Source organism: Narcine bancroftii, chromosome 7 (assembly GCF_036971445.1).
Source record: "Narcine bancroftii isolate sNarBan1 chromosome 7, sNarBan1.hap1, whole genome shotgun sequence".
NCBI classification, from domain to species: Eukaryota; Metazoa; Chordata; class Chondrichthyes; order Torpediniformes; family Narcinidae; genus Narcine; species Narcine bancroftii.
Window position 1 is genome coordinate 4,401,494 of NC_091475.1, and position 17,136 is coordinate 4,418,629.

The window sequence follows — 17,136 nt, forward strand, 5'->3', positions numbered from 1 at the left end:
ACTCCATGCGACTTGACCCAGACGTAAGACCAGCTGGCACATCGCATTCCAGTAGCAATGAAGGATAAAGTCAAGGCTGAGCTGGACAGAATGCAGGACTTGGACATCATCACTCCAGTCTCAGAGCCAACTAAATGGGTGGTCTTCATGGTGGCCACCAAGAGAAAAGATGGATGGGAGATCCGAATTTGCAAAAATTCACGAGAGCTCAAGGAAGCCCTGAAAAGACCACATCACCCCATGATCACCGTGGAGGAAGTTGCCTCACAGATGGCCAGCACAATGGTTAACGTCAAGGCAGAACAGGAATACCCTACTACCCGATCAGTGGCAAGGAAACTTATGGAGTTATGACAAAACCAGCCGGCCGCTCATCCCACTAACCGAAGGGCGAGTCGTAAGGATGCAGACTCCACAAGGTTACGACTGCCCGGGTATAGTGGAAATGGACTGCTAGGAACCCAGGTCATACCTGGTTCGTTCAGGGGGGGGAGAAGATTTACAGGAGGAACAGATGACACATCCTCCCAGTAAGAGAGCCACCCCACCATCTCAAAATGACCCAGACAAATCGGCATTTTTGGGATTTGGATCATGAGCCCCCCCAGAAACTATAGGAGAAGAGCTGGACATTGTCCCCGAGTCTGTGGACAGTAGAGACAATCAGGACAAGGTGCCCCAAGCCTCCACATCAGCAGAGGGCTATTACAAAACGCACGCTAGGCATCTGTGGAAGCCAAACCCAAAACACTGGGACTGAATTGGGTTGAATGTATATATTGCTGCACTAGTGTAAGTTATTCATGTTCTCTGTATCATGCGAAGGGTAGCTCAAGAAAGAGGATGTACACAGCTGCTGCCATCGGCTGCTCTGCATCCGATGCAATTGCATTGCAGCCACTGTACTCGCAACCATGAGGGCGCGTTAGTTGAATTGAGAACGAACAGGGAACAGACACACACTGGCTCTCTCTCTCTCTCGCTACCCTGCTTATCATGTTTGGTTGTGTTAGAGCTCTTTGCTGAAATGATGGAAGGATTTGAGGATTAATATAGTTGATACGAATTTTCAAAATGCTGTTCTGTCTGAAAAAATTCCAGGTAATAGATTTGTTGGCAATATCATACAAGTCAAATCAAGGGTACAGGACCAACATAGTAACATATCTGGCCAGAAGGCAAAATCAAGGATAGAAGGAAAGAGCTATTTTTCAGAAGACAGGGAATCCTTATCCCCAGAGGTCAGCATGGATCATACGTACTGCAAGAAATATAATGACAGTTTGTATAGACCCAGGGGGCACCTTCCCCCACACACACAGTGGGTGGTAGATAAATGGAATGAGCTGCCAGAGGAAGTGGTAGAGATGGACAAAATTGCAACATTAAAAAAAACACTTAGATACATGGATAGGAAAGGTTGAGAGGGATATGGGCCCATTACAGGCATATGGGACTAGCTTTGGCAGACATCTCAGTCAGCAGGGACAAGTTGAGCCAATGGGGCTCTTAAAGTGGTATATCTCTACCACTTTCAGATATCACAGATATGACTACGATAAAACGACACAAGCTTGACAGTTTACATTGTACTGCTTTCTCGGTTTCATTAAAGTTCCCCATATTTAATAGTTGTTTTATACTCCCAGTTAAGAGGCGAATAAAGGTGCTGGGGCCCAGTTATTATAATGGAAATACACTTTATATTCTGAGATAGATATATTATAAATTCAAAGTGCCCCAGCCAGCTGACAGCCCTGGATGGTGCAGTAAATCAAGTAGAAAGCAGTCTTTACTTGGAGCAGCCCTTCTCCTCTTCTTCAGTTGCTCATTTACCTCAACAAAACTACCTACATGGGAGCAAGTAGCATGATACAGAAAGTAAAAATGAAAACAAAGATGCCTGCAGGTTCATCCAACTCATAGGGGCACAAGAAATAGATGCAGAAGTGAGCCATGTGGCTCCTTATACCGTCTTCACCATTCAAAATGTCCATGGATGATCTTTTTTCCTTCGAACCTCTTTTTCCTAATCTGGGTATGAGGAAAACAGTGGTGGACAGCGTTTTCAAATGGTAGGCAAGTGCACAGTAGTGTTTTTCACAGATCAGCACTGGTTCTGAATACTTCATTCCTTCAATATTTAAAAATCAATCACTCTTCTCTCAATTATAGGTCAGCAGTCAAGTGCTCACAGCTTTCTTGGGCATTCAAGATTCATGAAGAAATTATTTTTATCTTTCTCCTCAATGGTTTACATCTTTATTTTGAGGCATTGAACTCACCTCCCCCCCCCACCCCCACCAACATTTCCAGAAACATCAACTCCTTACAAGCCCCTGAAGTCTTTTGCATAATTTCAATGAGATCACCTCTTATATTTTTGTACTCTTGAGAGTATTAACCTAGTCTGAAAAGTCTCCTCTCATTTAAGAAATCTCCAATCTCAGGAATCAATCTAATAAATCTTCACAATTCTAAGCCCAGATATAAGGGAGACCTGTACGCAAAGTCCACAAGATGTCTCACTTCATTCCTATATAGTTGAAGCAAAATGAGTCTACTGTCAAGCTCTTATCTTATTTTTAAGGAAGCAAGTGGTATTTACCTGCTGAATCTGTGAGTTAATTGTCAGTGATTCATGTACAAAAAAGATTAATCCAATCATCATTTACAAGATGCTATTTTTCTGGATACTGGCCCACACTGCCCCAATCACTGCAGCACACCACTGGTCATAAACTCTCCAACTAAAAATAACCCATTCATTCCTACTCGCTGTGAAGTAACTCAATGATCACTTCTGGGTCCGCAATTATTTACAACTTATATTAATGACTTAGCAAAGTGGGCAACATGCAAGGTAGTTGAATTTGCTGGCTGATACAAGAATATGTGGGAGGCTAAAATCCATCGAGGATATAGACAGGTTGAGCGAGAGGGTGAAAACTTAGCAAATACAGTTCAAAATAGGAAAGTGTGAGGTCATGCATCTTGGCAAGAGGAACAAAAAGACAAATAATTCTTAAATGCAAATAGGCATGCAAAGGAATATAAGTTTCTTGTGCAAAAACAAAATTAGCAGTAATATGTGGCAGGTTACTTCAAGTGGCACTTATTACAAACGTGCTTCAATTTAAAAAGAAGGGACGATTGTTGCAATTGTACAGGACTGATGAGCTCACACCAGGAATATCGTGTACAATTTTGGTTTCCTTATTTACAATATACTGAACTAGGACTTGGAGCAATCCAGAAAAGATCTACTTGGCTAAGTATGAGAGAGTTGACCCATCACCAATGGCTAAAGAAGCTGGTTAAATTTTTTTTTAGTGTTTAGAAAAATAAAGAGTCATCCTATTGAAAAATAACATCTGAAGGTACATGACAAGATATATATTGACACGTTTTCACTGGTGAGAGAGACTTGAACGAGGGAACAGAATCACAAGAGGGCAGTCATTAAAGAAGGTGCATCAAATTTCTCACAGAGCTTGTTGGAAATATCTGACCCAAAGGGTTGTGGAAACTGGAGCAGGTAAAGAGGAGGTTGAAAGACATGGAAATTGAGGGCTATCTGATGCTGTAAAGGAAGAGGAATTGAAGTCTGGGGTAGATCAGCCATGACTGTATAGAATTGCGGGCAGGATTGTGGGGGTCAGGAAACCTAGTCCTGCCTTGTGTTCTTGTGTACAGTATTTCCACATTGATTCACTTCTCCCTGATCTGGGTTTTGTGGTCAGTAGCGAATGACAGCATCATTGTTTATAAAGAAATACTATTGACCACTGACCTTTTGAGAGCTTTTGTAATGGTAGAAATATTATTAGATTCCCAATTCTGGAAACTGTACAAACAATAAACATTATTCAGTCACATTAACACAATGCATCAAGTTTCTAAAGCTTCATTACAGTTGAATGGAGAAGCCTAGCTTTTTCTGGACTATTTGCCTAAAAATCTAGAGGCTGAAGTTCCAAGTTTGGCCCTTCAGATATTTCAATGCCTCTTTTGAGACAATACCAAGAGAGTCAAGTTTCTGAATGCTCAAGCCTACACATCGTTCTGCACATGTGCATTCTTTGCAAGTTTTTGAAATGGGTGCAACTGGGGACATACAGTGAAATAGTAATAATCAATTACTCAAGAAACTAATGCAATTAAAATGAATATACCTTTCTTCTGCAAGGACTTAATTTGAATATTGAGTGCCTTGTTTCAAATGCTGCATTCCTTCTGCACAGACTTGAAATCATTGCACACAGATTACAATGCTATACTGCTCACCTCCTTAGCCAAGTCAGTATACTTCTGCTTTTCCTTTGGATCTAAAACTGACCACCAGTCTGCTAGAATTTTTGTAGCGCCACGGTTGTCCAGACGAGGATGTTGTTGTCGAACCAGAGAGCGATGACGTTTACAAAACAGAAGAAATGCATTCATTGGCCTGCGAGCTCGCTGTTCAGAAGAATCGTCATCTGTCTCATCTGCCTCATGTTCAAGACCCTCCGTACTCATCAAAGCATCCTGTAGAAAACAACAAAACGGAGAATATTAATATATGATACAAGAAAAATAAGAACTATCTTTATTGCGAAGTAATGAAACCAGATTTACAAATTTTCAAGTTATATTCAGTAACAAAAAAAATCTCACTTTAAAATGTAGTTCACAATTATTTAACAAAAGGAGCTGTTCTTTTCATTTATATGCAACAATTATTTGTAAAAAAAAAAATTTTTTTTCACTGCAAATACATAATGTTTGGGACAAAGACACTTTTTTCCTTGATTTGCCCTTGTGCTCCACAGTTTTAAATTTGTAATCAAACAATTCACATAATGATTAAAGTTCACATTCAAAGTTATTTGTATACATTTTGGTTTGATCGTGTAGAAATTACAGCACTTTTTATACATAGTCCCCTCATTTGGGACATAGAAATGGTATGCATATTAAAGAAGTCATGTTTCAAACTTTGTTGCACATCCCTTGCATGCAATGATTCTTTGAAGACTGTGATTCATAGACATCACCAGGCGCTGAGTGTTTTCTCTGGTGTTGCTCTGCCAGACCTCTACTGTGCCCATCTTCAGCTCCTGCTTGCTTTGAGGTCTTGTCCCCTTAAGTTTTCACTTCAGTAGATGGAAGGGATGCTCAATTAGATTTAGATCAGGTAACTGACTTGACCATTCAAGTAGTTTCCAGTTTTTAGCTTTGAAAAACTCTTTTGTTGCTTTGGAAGAATGTTTGGGATCATAGTCTTGCTGTAGGATGAAGTGTCATCCAATGGGTTTGGTGGCATTTGCTCCAACTTGAGCAGATGTTTCTATACATCTCAGAATTCATTTTGCCACTGACATCAGCAGTTCAATCAATGAAGCACTTGTGGCAGGCCATACATGTCCAGGCCATAACATCCCCACCACCACATTTTACAGTTGAGGTGCCTGCTTTGGATCTTGGGCAGTTCCTTTATGCCTCCATACTTTGTTATTGCCATCACTCTGATACAGGTTAATCTTGGTCTCATTTGTCCACAAGACCCTTATCCAGAATTCTGCAGGCTCTTTTAAATACTTCTTGGCAAACTGCAATCTGGTCATCCTGTTTCTGTGGCTAACTAGAGATCTGCATCTTGCAGTGTAGCCTCTGTATTTCTGTTCATGAAGTCTTCTGCGGACAGTTGTCATTGACACATCCACACCTGCCTCCTGAAGAATGTTTTTGAACTGTCGGACAGGCATTTGGGGATTTTTCTTCATTACGATGAGAATTCTTCCTCCATCAGCATCGGAGGTCTTCCCTAGCCTACCAGTCCCTTTCTGATTACTGAGCTCATCAGTATTCACTTTCTTCTTAATGATGTTCCAAACAGTTGATTTTGGTCGTCCGAAGGTTTGGGCGATGTTCTTCACGATATCATTCCTGTTTTTCAACCTCATAATGGCTTCTTTGACTTTCATTGGCACAACTCTGGTCCTCGTGTTGAGAAATGGCAACTACAGACTCCAAAGGTGATCAAAAGCTTAGCTCTATTATACCTGCAATTATGTGCACACGATTGCATTATTTATACACAATCTAATATGCTGATGGTTTGGAATGAGTATCAACTATGGTTGTTCACTATGCAATATAATACTAAATATGATAGCATATTGATAATGTTAGAAATAATAATATTTTTGCTATATTTATACATTTTGTGTCTACTCTATAAAGTGGCACTTCTAGGCATCCCAAGATGAAAAAGATAGTTCCTGATTAAGAGTGTGCTTACTGCAAATCTGTAGTGTTGGCATGACATAACCTACATTATACCTATAGGCCGCTATTAGATCTCTATACAATTTAAGGTCAGGTCACTTGTCTGAGTGCTACCATGTAACCCAGTGCTACCTACTGCATAGCAGGTGGTTGACATGTCTGGTGGCGAGGGTGGCAAGACACCCTGCAGGATGAGAAACAAGACCCGTCAAAGGGCGGACGAACCCTCTTGTAGGGTCAACGGCCATCTAGCAAACATGTGCCGTGAAGCGCGGAAAGGGCCTCCCTCGCATCGAAGCTTGGTCTGGCCATTCACTGCAACAGACTTTCCCCCAGCAGTCTTGGACCTCACCATTCCCGTGAGGGAATGTTGAGAGGGTGGGTCTGGACTTCTGCAACTCATTATTTACCCAAAATCCATTCAGCACACGCTGTTCCTTTATGAGGAGGGGGGTATCCTTGCAGGGCCTGTCAAGGATCAGCCTGTACAGCCACTCCAGGATGCACATACCAAACCCCACAAAATGACTGAAAAGAACCGTCATCATCCAATGGTTTGGACAGCCAGAAGAAGAAACTGTATTAGATTCCATACCTTTCCTCTAGTTTCCATGAAGTAGTCATTCAATCTTACACATATGTACCAGAGATGTCATGCACCAAACACAAGTAATGCATAACATAATTTTAAATTAATTTCTTTGGAGATGAACAATTGTAAGCCATAGCTATGGAAATAATATTACCACAGGGTCACAGGGTATATTCCAAAATTCAAGCTTTCTGCACCACAGCAGAAAAGAGGATGGCAGGAAAGAAGGTGAATTGTTTTCTCCAGGGATGAAGATACTTGAAGAACACCATTTTGTTTCAAGGTTTGGGTTGGAGGAGAAGGTGTGACCCAGTTTGGGGCTGAAGAACAGTTCAGTGAAGGAACAATGCCACCTGGATAGCTGAATGTTTTTGAGTCCGATCACCCTGGTCACAACCTCTTCTCACTGTTGTCTTTGGGCAGAAGACCAGCATCTCTTGGTTCAAGGATAGCTTCTTTCCAATAGCTGAGTGAAACACGACAGGCTGCAGATGCTGTGATTGTAGTAGATTGTAGATAAAGGACGAGGTAGAATTTATCATGTCTGTGCGACAGGAGACAGACAAAGGAGAGATGGTAGTGAAGAAAGGGGTGGAGCTGGGATGGGGTTTTAACCAAAACCAGAAAATGCCATTTGGTTGAAGGGTGCCCAGTCAGAAGATGAGGTCCTGTTCCTCCAAGTTACGGGTGGCCTCAGTCTGGCAATGCCTGAGACCATGGTCAGATACGCCAGCAAGGGATTGAGATGGAGAATTGAAATGGGTGGCCACTGGGAGATCCATGCTATTGTGGTGGACAGAGCCAAGGTGCTCAACAAAGTGATCTCCCAGTCTCTCTTATTAGCAGAGATCACAGCAGGAGCACCGGATGCAGAATATGACCCCTGCAGATTCACAAGTGCTTTACTCGGAAGGACTGCTTGGGACCCCGCATGGTGCTGAGGGAGGAGATATGAGAACAAGTGGAACAGCTCCTGCGATCATAGGGGAAGGTCCCCTTCTCTGGCTTTCTTTTAACCTTCCCCCCCCCCACCCCCTTCTTCCTCTGTCATCTCTTCTTTCACACAGACAAGATAAATTCTCACATAGTCCCCTATCATATTTAATTAACACCCTTCATTGGTCTGGATTCTTCTCCCATTGCTTGAATTCTCTGAATTTGATCTATCTGGCCTCTGCCTTTTCGGATTCTTCCTTGAAGAAGGGCTCAGGCCCGAAACGTCGGTGATATATCTTTGTCTCCTACAGATGCTGAAAAGACCAGCTGAGTTCCTCCAACATTTCGTGTTTACTTTTTCTAACAGCTATCAGGCTCTTTAAACTTCACAATGTTACACTAATAATGGACTGCTTCGACACTGCAAAAAGATTTTCCTCACTATTACAAAGTCATTTTTTCTACCAAGAGAACCATGAATATTTATTATCTATCTTTTGTATTTATTGTCTCTTTTTATTCAATTAAGTATACTATTGCAATTGCATTTTTTTTTAAACAAAGTGCCTATTCAGCTGCAACAAGAAAGAATTTCAGGCATATGTACAATGTATTTGACCATAAACTCATCACCATTATCTTGGAAATGAGGGAAGAACTCATGACAATTATAATAACTCGGGCAGTGGTCCGTGCAAACTGATGAAACAGTGGGCTGACAAGTCTCCTAGTCCTGACTGGATGACAAAGAATTGTTGGAGGAATCCAATGGGTCAGACAGTATCCACATCAAATCAAATTTATTGCCATCAGATTGTGAAGGGACATTTCTTCAAAGGCAACACAAGAAGAATTCATGAGTCTATGGCAGCCACAACTCCAGTCTTCCCATCAGTTCAACATTAATTCTGGGCAGCAAATTTCAAATGACTACGTTTCAACACTGAATTTGAAAGACTGAACCTTGAAGTAAGTTTGTCGATTTTGGTCTGGACTGTAATGGTTTGGGTATAACACACACACACAGCTGGGGATAGATTTTAGTAAAGGATAGTTTAAGAATTAGAAAAAAAATAAGTGTTTTAAAATGAAACAATCACAATCACCAAAGTATTTTATTTAAAGTAAAGGGAGAAGAAAACCAGAAAACTACAGGCCAATTGGTCAAACATTTGTCATAAAAGCATGAGAAGCCATTTTTAAAATATTATAGCAGAGCACTTGCATACTTATGTGTTGAAGCTACCACCTTACCAATAAATGCAATTTTTTATTCATTGAAGCCAAATGAGTATCGATACACACTGCAGTTACAGGGATTCCAGCATCAAAATCCCCTTTCACATTTGCAAGTGATCCCAGGAATTAACCATCAATTGATCTTTAGTGTCAACTCTGGAGATTGAAGGCCTCAACCCCTAATCCAATTCTCAGCGTCTGCAGACGCTGGCGTTGCAATCAGGCAAGTGTGAAACAAATAAATGCATTGTGGGACTGAAATGACCCTGCGTGAGTGCAGGAACTTGAAGGAAGAAAAGATTAAAATGAAGGTATAAACTTTGCCGTGGAAAAGTCACAGCAGGAGAGAAAAGGAGGAAATATAGCAATAGAGGACAATTTTTTAACAGCGTAGGAAAGTTGGTAGTGCTATAGCATAAAATTTACAAAGACCGTGGAAAAAACGATGGCAGACCTGATTTCCCAGAATGCCGTGCGGCAGAGAAATCCCTCTATCGATGCTCTGCGCTGCAGTCGAGCATAGAGCCCTTTCTCTGTTACATGGAATTCTGGGAGGACAGGTCCACCATCGTTTTTCCCACGGTCTTTGTAAATTGTGCGTGATAGTACTATCAACTTTCCCATGCCATTTAAATTGTGCGCTATTATGCTACAAACTTTCCCACACTATATAAATCAAGAGCTATAGCGCTACCAACTTTCCCATCCTGTTTAAAAATTGTCCGCTACTGCTATTTATTGCTAGTACTTTCCCACAATCTCTTATAAAGGTTTATATAGATGGGCACAACAACAACAGGGTCTGAAGGGCTCATATTGTGCTGTACATAAAGCTTAATTATGTATCATTAATTAAGTATAATTAATTTTGTTCGAATACAAGATCATAATACATTGATCAGGATTTAGGGCAGATTCACCATCGCTCGATGCGTCATGACATCACCGGTAGAAGGTAGAACAGTCCTAACCCCGGGGATGGTTCACTGCAAGTGTGAAAACATTCACTGTCCCAGTTAGGAGTGGTCAAGTGTGAAAAGCCAAACCCCCACACTGAACAGCCGATTTAGTGGGATGCAAGTGTGAAAGGGGCTAAAGATAGTTATCTCAGCAAAACTCAAAAGAATATGGTAGCATTTTGCAGTGCACTTGATCTCAAGAATGGATACCAATCTTCAAATGGAAAAAAAGCAACTTTAGCACACCTTACTGTTCTAAATATTCATATATATTAGTCTGGCTGCTGTACATGAGAAACAGTACCACCAGCATGACCCTCTTACACGAAAAACAACACCAGCATGAACAATGTATATTCTGCCTTATTAATAAGGCCAGAGCCAAGGAGAGGACAGAAGGTGAAGGCACAGTTGAAAGACTTTAATTAAGAATTCATACTGTAGTAACCAGTCCTTCCAATAGCACACAGAAGACCAAAAAATCCAATGTATGCATTCAAATTGTGTTTCAATATGTTGTTGTCATTTTTAATTACTAGATTGATTCATGTGACAAAAGAAACAAGCGAAGTTCAAATTTTTTTTGAATGCAAATGTAAATAGTAGGATATGGAATTCCTGATGGAAAAATAACTTTTCAAAGAATGAGGGTTGGGTCATGTGAGGCAGCTACGAGGAAAGCCATGTAATTGTCAACTCCTTGAGAATTCCTCAATGGATATCTTTTATCTTGCTCTGTTATTGTTAAAATTGCATTCCTAAAATTTTCAAACCAAATCTCATCTGCTACTAGTGCACGTCACAATATAATCTTAGAAGCAAGAAAGACATTTTATCGCCAACTGAAGAAATAAGCAGCCTTGTATTTTGTAAAGATGGCGACCGGCTCTGGAAAAGGGGGAAAGCAAGAAAGAAATATCGTCATGAATCGACACAAACAACTGACATCCAGTCCTTGCTAATTAAAATAGAATCTGCATTATCAACACTAGCTGATCAACTTAAGGAAATAGAGTCGGCTAATGAAGACAACGCAAAAGAGGTCACCATGCACATTGAGGAATTAGAGAAAGAGGTGCAGTTGTTGAGAGACAAGGTGGATGACTTGGAAAACAGGAGCAGGAGAATCAATGTTTAGATAATTAATCTCCAGGAGAAAGCTGAAGGTCGCAATGAAGCTGGATTTTTGGAACAAATCCTATCAGAAATCTTTAGCATCAAAAACTTTACTGCTCCCATCACTTGCGAGAGAGCTCGCTGCTTGGGAACCCCCCTACCAGTGGTGACGACTCACGGAGAAAGAGACCTATAATTGTGAAGCGCTTCAACTTTAAGAACAAGATTATGCACCTGGCCAGGCAAAAAGGAGAGATTCACTATGAAAAGAACGGGATTTATCTATTTCTTGACTGTAGCCAGAGATTGCAACACCTTAAGGACACCTGCAAGGAGGTCAAGAAGAGTCTAGGGGAGAGGGGCATTGACTATTCCCTGCATTACCCAGCTTAACTTCAGGTTACGCATAAAGGAGTCATAAAGTGGCTTGTTACTTCAGCCGCAGTAGTGAAATTTAAGAAATCTAGCGACAATAATGACTGAAAGTCTTCTTTCTCCGTCCACAATGGACCCGTCCATTGTGAAGCTTAAGCACTCGATACATTGAGTGACATTTACTTCAGTGATCATTGGATGGACCCCCCCTGTGATCCTGATACGAGTACACAAAAAAGTTTCACAACATGAAATTCTTTCCCACCTGGCTATTATGGTAAATACATCTCCTTAATTTTTGACTCAACACTTTGTCTTACACAAGTGCCTTATGATATTTTTGATTCATAATGTTTCTTTACTAAACATTTGCATATGTTATTATCTAAGTTCTATTCATGTTGCTTTATCAGGTTTTATGTACATGCTCCTAGACTTTGATTGTACTCCTTTAGAAGCTGTAGAATCAAGAAATCTTAATTAATGTGGTTTAATGCTCATTACATCTTTTTAAAACTGTTGAGAACTCTTGAATATTTAGAGAGAGTAGCCTACCCCCTGGGGATGCTTAGTTTAGGGGTCGTTAATGGGTGGGTCTCACATGTGTTTTTAATTATTCTCACACGTCATTTTCGATCTAGATTTATGCCTTGAGGTATCAATTTTTAAAATTTTCTTTAAGGTCAATTTGAAATAATCTCCTTAAATGCAAGGGGGATTAATTCTCCAATTAAGAGGAAAAATATTCTTACAAATTTAAAGAGACATTCCACTGAAATAGTGTTTATTCAAGAGACGCAGAACATACAAAGTTAAAAAGAGATTGGGTTGGACATGTTTACTGTTCTTCATTTACCACAAAAGCAAGGGGAGTAGCCATAATCATTAATAAAAATGTGAGATTTAAACTAATATCAAATTAATTTGTGCAATTAGGTACATTCGCCTGGAAGTGGGAAAACAATAAATGAATGGGGAAAAATGATTTCACCTTCAAAGGACAGGTGTGTTAAATGGGAGGCATAATTTGATTGGTATCTGTAAAAAAAAAACCTCGATTTTGAATAGAAAAAATTGCTTTTATTTGTTGTTAGATTATGGAATTCACAATTAAACAGCAAATCACTTATCAAACAAGGCAGATGCAAGGACTGATTTATCAGAGGCTTGTAGATAGTGGAGAAGGAAACCATAAACTATGAGCAGAAGTAAATTGCACTTGAATCATATCTTGGTGTCAGAAGTGCAGTCCTATAGAGCACAGACAGAATGGAATCATTGGGTTCAGTCGTGCTGGTCATGACTGTTCAACTGTTTCCATGCAAGCAAGCCCCGATACAAAATAAAGATTTGCAAGGGGTCCTGGACTCCTGAGTCAATTGCTGCTACTTGGATTTCATCAGTGGATCCAAACGAACTGTGATGTCCACTATTACTAAAAAATACTGCTCCAAACCTACATAGTCAAAGTTAGTGTCGGGTCATACATTTCACTGGGGCTTCTCACAAGCTTTTTTATCAAAATTATTTTATTCCAATGTTTTTATAATTTTGTTGATTCGTTAATATTTTATTTTGTGAGAAATAATATTTTAACATCTTAATATTAGAGGCATTTAAAACTTTTTTTAAAAAGTTAGAGTTGACAGAAGACCCTGCTTCATTCTGGCTGTGCCTATTGCCCAAGTCAGGATGTCCCAGCAGGAGCCACACAAGAACATTACCAAGGGCTAATTCACTGAGTTTCGAAGTTTGGCAAGGTCAGTACTCTGCACTGACCCTGATGAGTATGAATGGAGTCCCTAGGTCAGGGGTGTCAAACTCAAATTCACTGAGGGCCAAAATTAAAAACTTGGACTAAGTCGAGGGCCGAACTAAATATTTATTGAAAATTTTCAACAACATCTGCATGTTTTCTCTCAACATATGTAATGTTAAACTTTTTCTTATTAAAATAAATGTTTAATAATAGTTTTGGTTAAACTCTTTCCAGAAGAAGCATTAACAAATAAGAAATAAAATATTCAATAAATAATATTTCTCTCTAACCTTTAAGCCAAGGATCGCACGTTGCCGAGAAGCATGCCAGGGAGCGGAGGTCTGCAGGGAGCCCTCCCCAGCCCAGCCAGCAAACCCGAGCGGCATCCCCCCCTCCCCGCCCCCTCTCCCTCCTCCGCCCCCGTCTCCGCCTGCCGCAACCGCCGCCAACAACCCAAGGAGTCCCCGCCGGTCTCGCCATCTCACCGGGAATACCGTGAGAGCGGCAGAACTCGTCCGCGACCTCCACCCCAGCGGAAAGTCCGATGCCCAGCAGCACCCGCCCACAGATGAAGCTCAAGGAGACGCGGAGGTGACCCACCACGTCCAGCCACATGGAGCTAGGCGGCAGGTCCGTTGTAGCTAGGTGGTGGGTCCATTGTAGCTAGGAGGCGGGTCCGTTGGAGCTAGGCGGCGGGTCCGTTGTATCTGTGCCGCTGTGAATATCTAATTAACGTTCCCGTTAACTATATCGGTGTCCTGCTGTGCCTGCTGTGGAAGTGCTAAAATCTACTACGGTAGTGCCTGCTGCTGTGCACGTGCTCTACTTGCGCGGCGGCCAGCGGGCCAACTCTCATATATATTTAATATGATCTTGCGGGCCAAATATAATTATATCGCGGGCCAAATTTGGCCCGCGGGCCAGGGTTTGACATGTGTGCCCTAGGTGGTGATTGTAGGTGGTGAGCTGCCATCAGCATTATCCAGCCCATGGCAGAGGGTGGATTGCAGTTTGGTGCTGACCCCTGTCCAAGGATGAAAGCACCAAAGGGTCGTAACACCAATGATAAAAAGGAGGGCAAGGATAAAATCCGGAAACAGTACAAAAATAATCTAATCAACTAAAATAACTACAGTGGGATGGATACAAATAGATCCACAATAAATTATTAAGAACAGGCAAAGTAGAAGAATTAAACAGTTGCTGTCAAATGTGACAAAAAGAGCAGAACAAGGAATACATCATATATTTTGCTGCATAAGTTACTTACAATCTCCTTTTTTATGAAATGTGGTGTGATACTTGTATTGGAATATCAATATGGGAGGAGGAATAGGGCCAATCGGTTCCCAAGTTTAAAAATAGCATGAAGTCTACAATACAACTCCTATTTCTACCTTATCAATATCTTCATCTTCTTCATCCTCCTCCTCCTCTTCAGAGAAGTCCAGCATTTTTTTAGCAAGCAGCGGATGCCACTGAAGACACTTCCGTTTTGGTCTTTTTCCAGTTCCATCGCCATCTGCTGAGTGGTCTTTATTTCTGCTGCCGGCTTTCATGGTGCTGTGCTGCAAAACACAAATAGAAACAGTATATGATTAGCAACTCTGGACATAATGGTGTAGTGGCATATTGCAATACACCTAACCCCAGCCATGGGTACTGATCATCAAATTAAAGAAATGTGGGCAATCATTATTACAAAGATTCATATTATGGTTCAGGGCTAGATGGGGCAACAGCTCCCTCTAGTGCAGAACTGGCAGCCAGCAACAAGAACACGGGAGCACCATTCTCCGGTTCGTTGCAGAACTTCTTAAAGGGGAAGCCCTCTCCAAATAATGCCTCTGCACCCTATCAGGATGACTCAAGAATCCACCCTGGTGTATTTCCATAGATGTTTCTTATTAGAGCTTGTTAACTTGTGAACTAGTTTCCCTAGAATATCAATAATTGAGAAAGATAATGAAATAAAGGACAAATCCAACGAGAGCGTCTCTTACTTGCTCTTTTACACTCAGTGCCGTTCTGGGTTCACTTTATCGCCAAAAAGAAAAAAAAAAATCACTTGGAAAGGCCATGGTTAATTGATGAGCCATAAAAATTAAATACATCATAGCAGTGTTTCCACTAATTCAAAAGTAGCTTCCACCTCATCAGCTCCCACAGAACGAATATTTGTAGCAAATATGCTTTGCGGAATGGATAAAAATCAGACTGATGTGCAAGCACGAGGAGGTGCTCAGGTCAATGTCTGGCCTGTGGGAAATTCAGTTGCATTGTCTAGGAGCATGGTGGAAGGGCGCCTCCAATCTGCAATTTACCCTTTCTTTCTCATGGAATTAATATTGATGCCATGTTTGAGGAGAAAAGTTGGTTTTCACTATAGCGCAGGCTGAAGCCATCAATGTGTGAAAATTGCTGCAAACATCTGCCATCTCAGCTTGGACTGCTGCCATGCAAACACTGATTGCTTCCCTCATGGCTCAGTTTGCCAGTGTTTAGGAGTGTCAGGATGCTTGGAATGATCTGCCTACAGACTGCCTAAACTGTGTTCAGGGGTTGGCAGTGGGTCTGCAGAGTAAGTTTGCCTATTTCTCTAAAGATGACAGCATTCATGGTCTCATTCTGCTATTCTAACAATGTCTTCACAATCACCACTTAGAATGTCGATAAAGGATCCCGATCCTAAAGGCGGGCTATCCAAATCTCTTCATGGATGCTGTCTTGACCTGGTGAGTAGCTCCAGCTTCTCTTTGTTTGCTCAAAGTTCCCCAGTATCGGCTCTTTCCTGATACGTGAGATGTTTTATGTCCAATTTTTAATTGGATTGCAAGGAACTTGGTGCTCTCTCTCTCTCTTTATTACAATGGAGTGCGGTCATTCCTAGTTCCCCTGAAGTCTATGGTCATCTTCATCTTATCCACATCGAAATTCGGATTGGTATTCTCGCACCATATCACGAGATTTTCCATCTCTTGTCTGTAGGGCGACTCATCGTTGTTGCTGATGAGGCCGACGACTGTTGTGTCGTCTGCAAACTCAATGACTCTGATGGAGCTGGATGTGGCCATACAGACGTGGCAGATTGAGCACATAGCCCTTTGGTGCGGCTGTGCTCAGCATACGACAGTGCTCGCTGTTCTGCTACTAACCTGGATGGACAGTGTCCTTTCCTTTAGGAAGCCCAGAATCCAGTTACAGAGTGTTCAGCCCCAGCGAAGATGTCTTTTCCACCAGCCTCTGGGGAACGATTATATTAAACTCCAAGCTCAAGTCAACTTCCAGCAGCCTGGCATGTGAGGCATTATTCTCCAGATAGGTCAGAACAGAGTGGAGGGACCAGGCTATAGGAAGTTTCTTCCATAGGCAAATTGAAATGAGTCCAGCATCTGTTGGAGGTGTACTCTGATGCATTCCATCACTAGACGTTCGAAGCATTTCATAATGGTGGAGGTCAGTGGCAAGGGGCAGTAGTCACTGAGGCCTGTTACTGTCATCTTCTTTGGAACTGGGATGATGGTGGCTGTCTTAACGACTCCTTACTGCACTGAGAACAGAGAGGAGCTGCCTTCCAGACGTCAAGGTTCCTTTTAATGTCAGGTACTAAATATCTCCAGAATGGAGGACCATCGCCTTCCCAAGATCGTGTTATATGGTGAGCTCTCCACTGGCCACCGTGACAGAGGTGCACCAAAGAAAAGGTACAAGGACTGTCTAAAGAAATCTCTTGGTGCCTGCCACATTGACCACCGCCAGTGGGCTGATAACGCCTCAAACCATGCATCTTGGCGCCTCACAGTTTGGCGGGCAGCAACCTCCTTTGAAGAAGACCGCAGAGCCCACCTCACTGACAAAAGGCAAAGGAGGAAAAACTCAACACCCAACCC

The 17,136-nt window shown here is 41.6% G+C and overlaps 1 protein-coding gene across 15 annotated transcripts in view; it reads right to left on the minus strand.

The window, feature by feature from the left end:
* The window catches only part of LOC138738423 (HMG box transcription factor BBX), a 285,557-nt gene that overhangs the window by 43,386 nt on the left and 225,035 nt on the right, over window positions 1–17,136 (minus strand). For all 15 annotated transcript variants that reach the window (XM_069888607.1, XM_069888615.1, XM_069888604.1 and 12 more), the window contains 2 exons: window positions 14,644–14,814; window positions 4,288–4,527 (listed from right to left, as the gene is read on the minus strand). In XM_069888607.1, coding sequence (XP_069744708.1) covers window positions 4,288–4,527; window positions 14,644–14,805 — 402 coding nt within the window. In that variant the 5' untranslated portion in view covers window positions 14,806–14,814. The remainder of the gene's footprint in view (window positions 1–4,287; window positions 4,528–14,643; window positions 14,815–17,136) is intronic.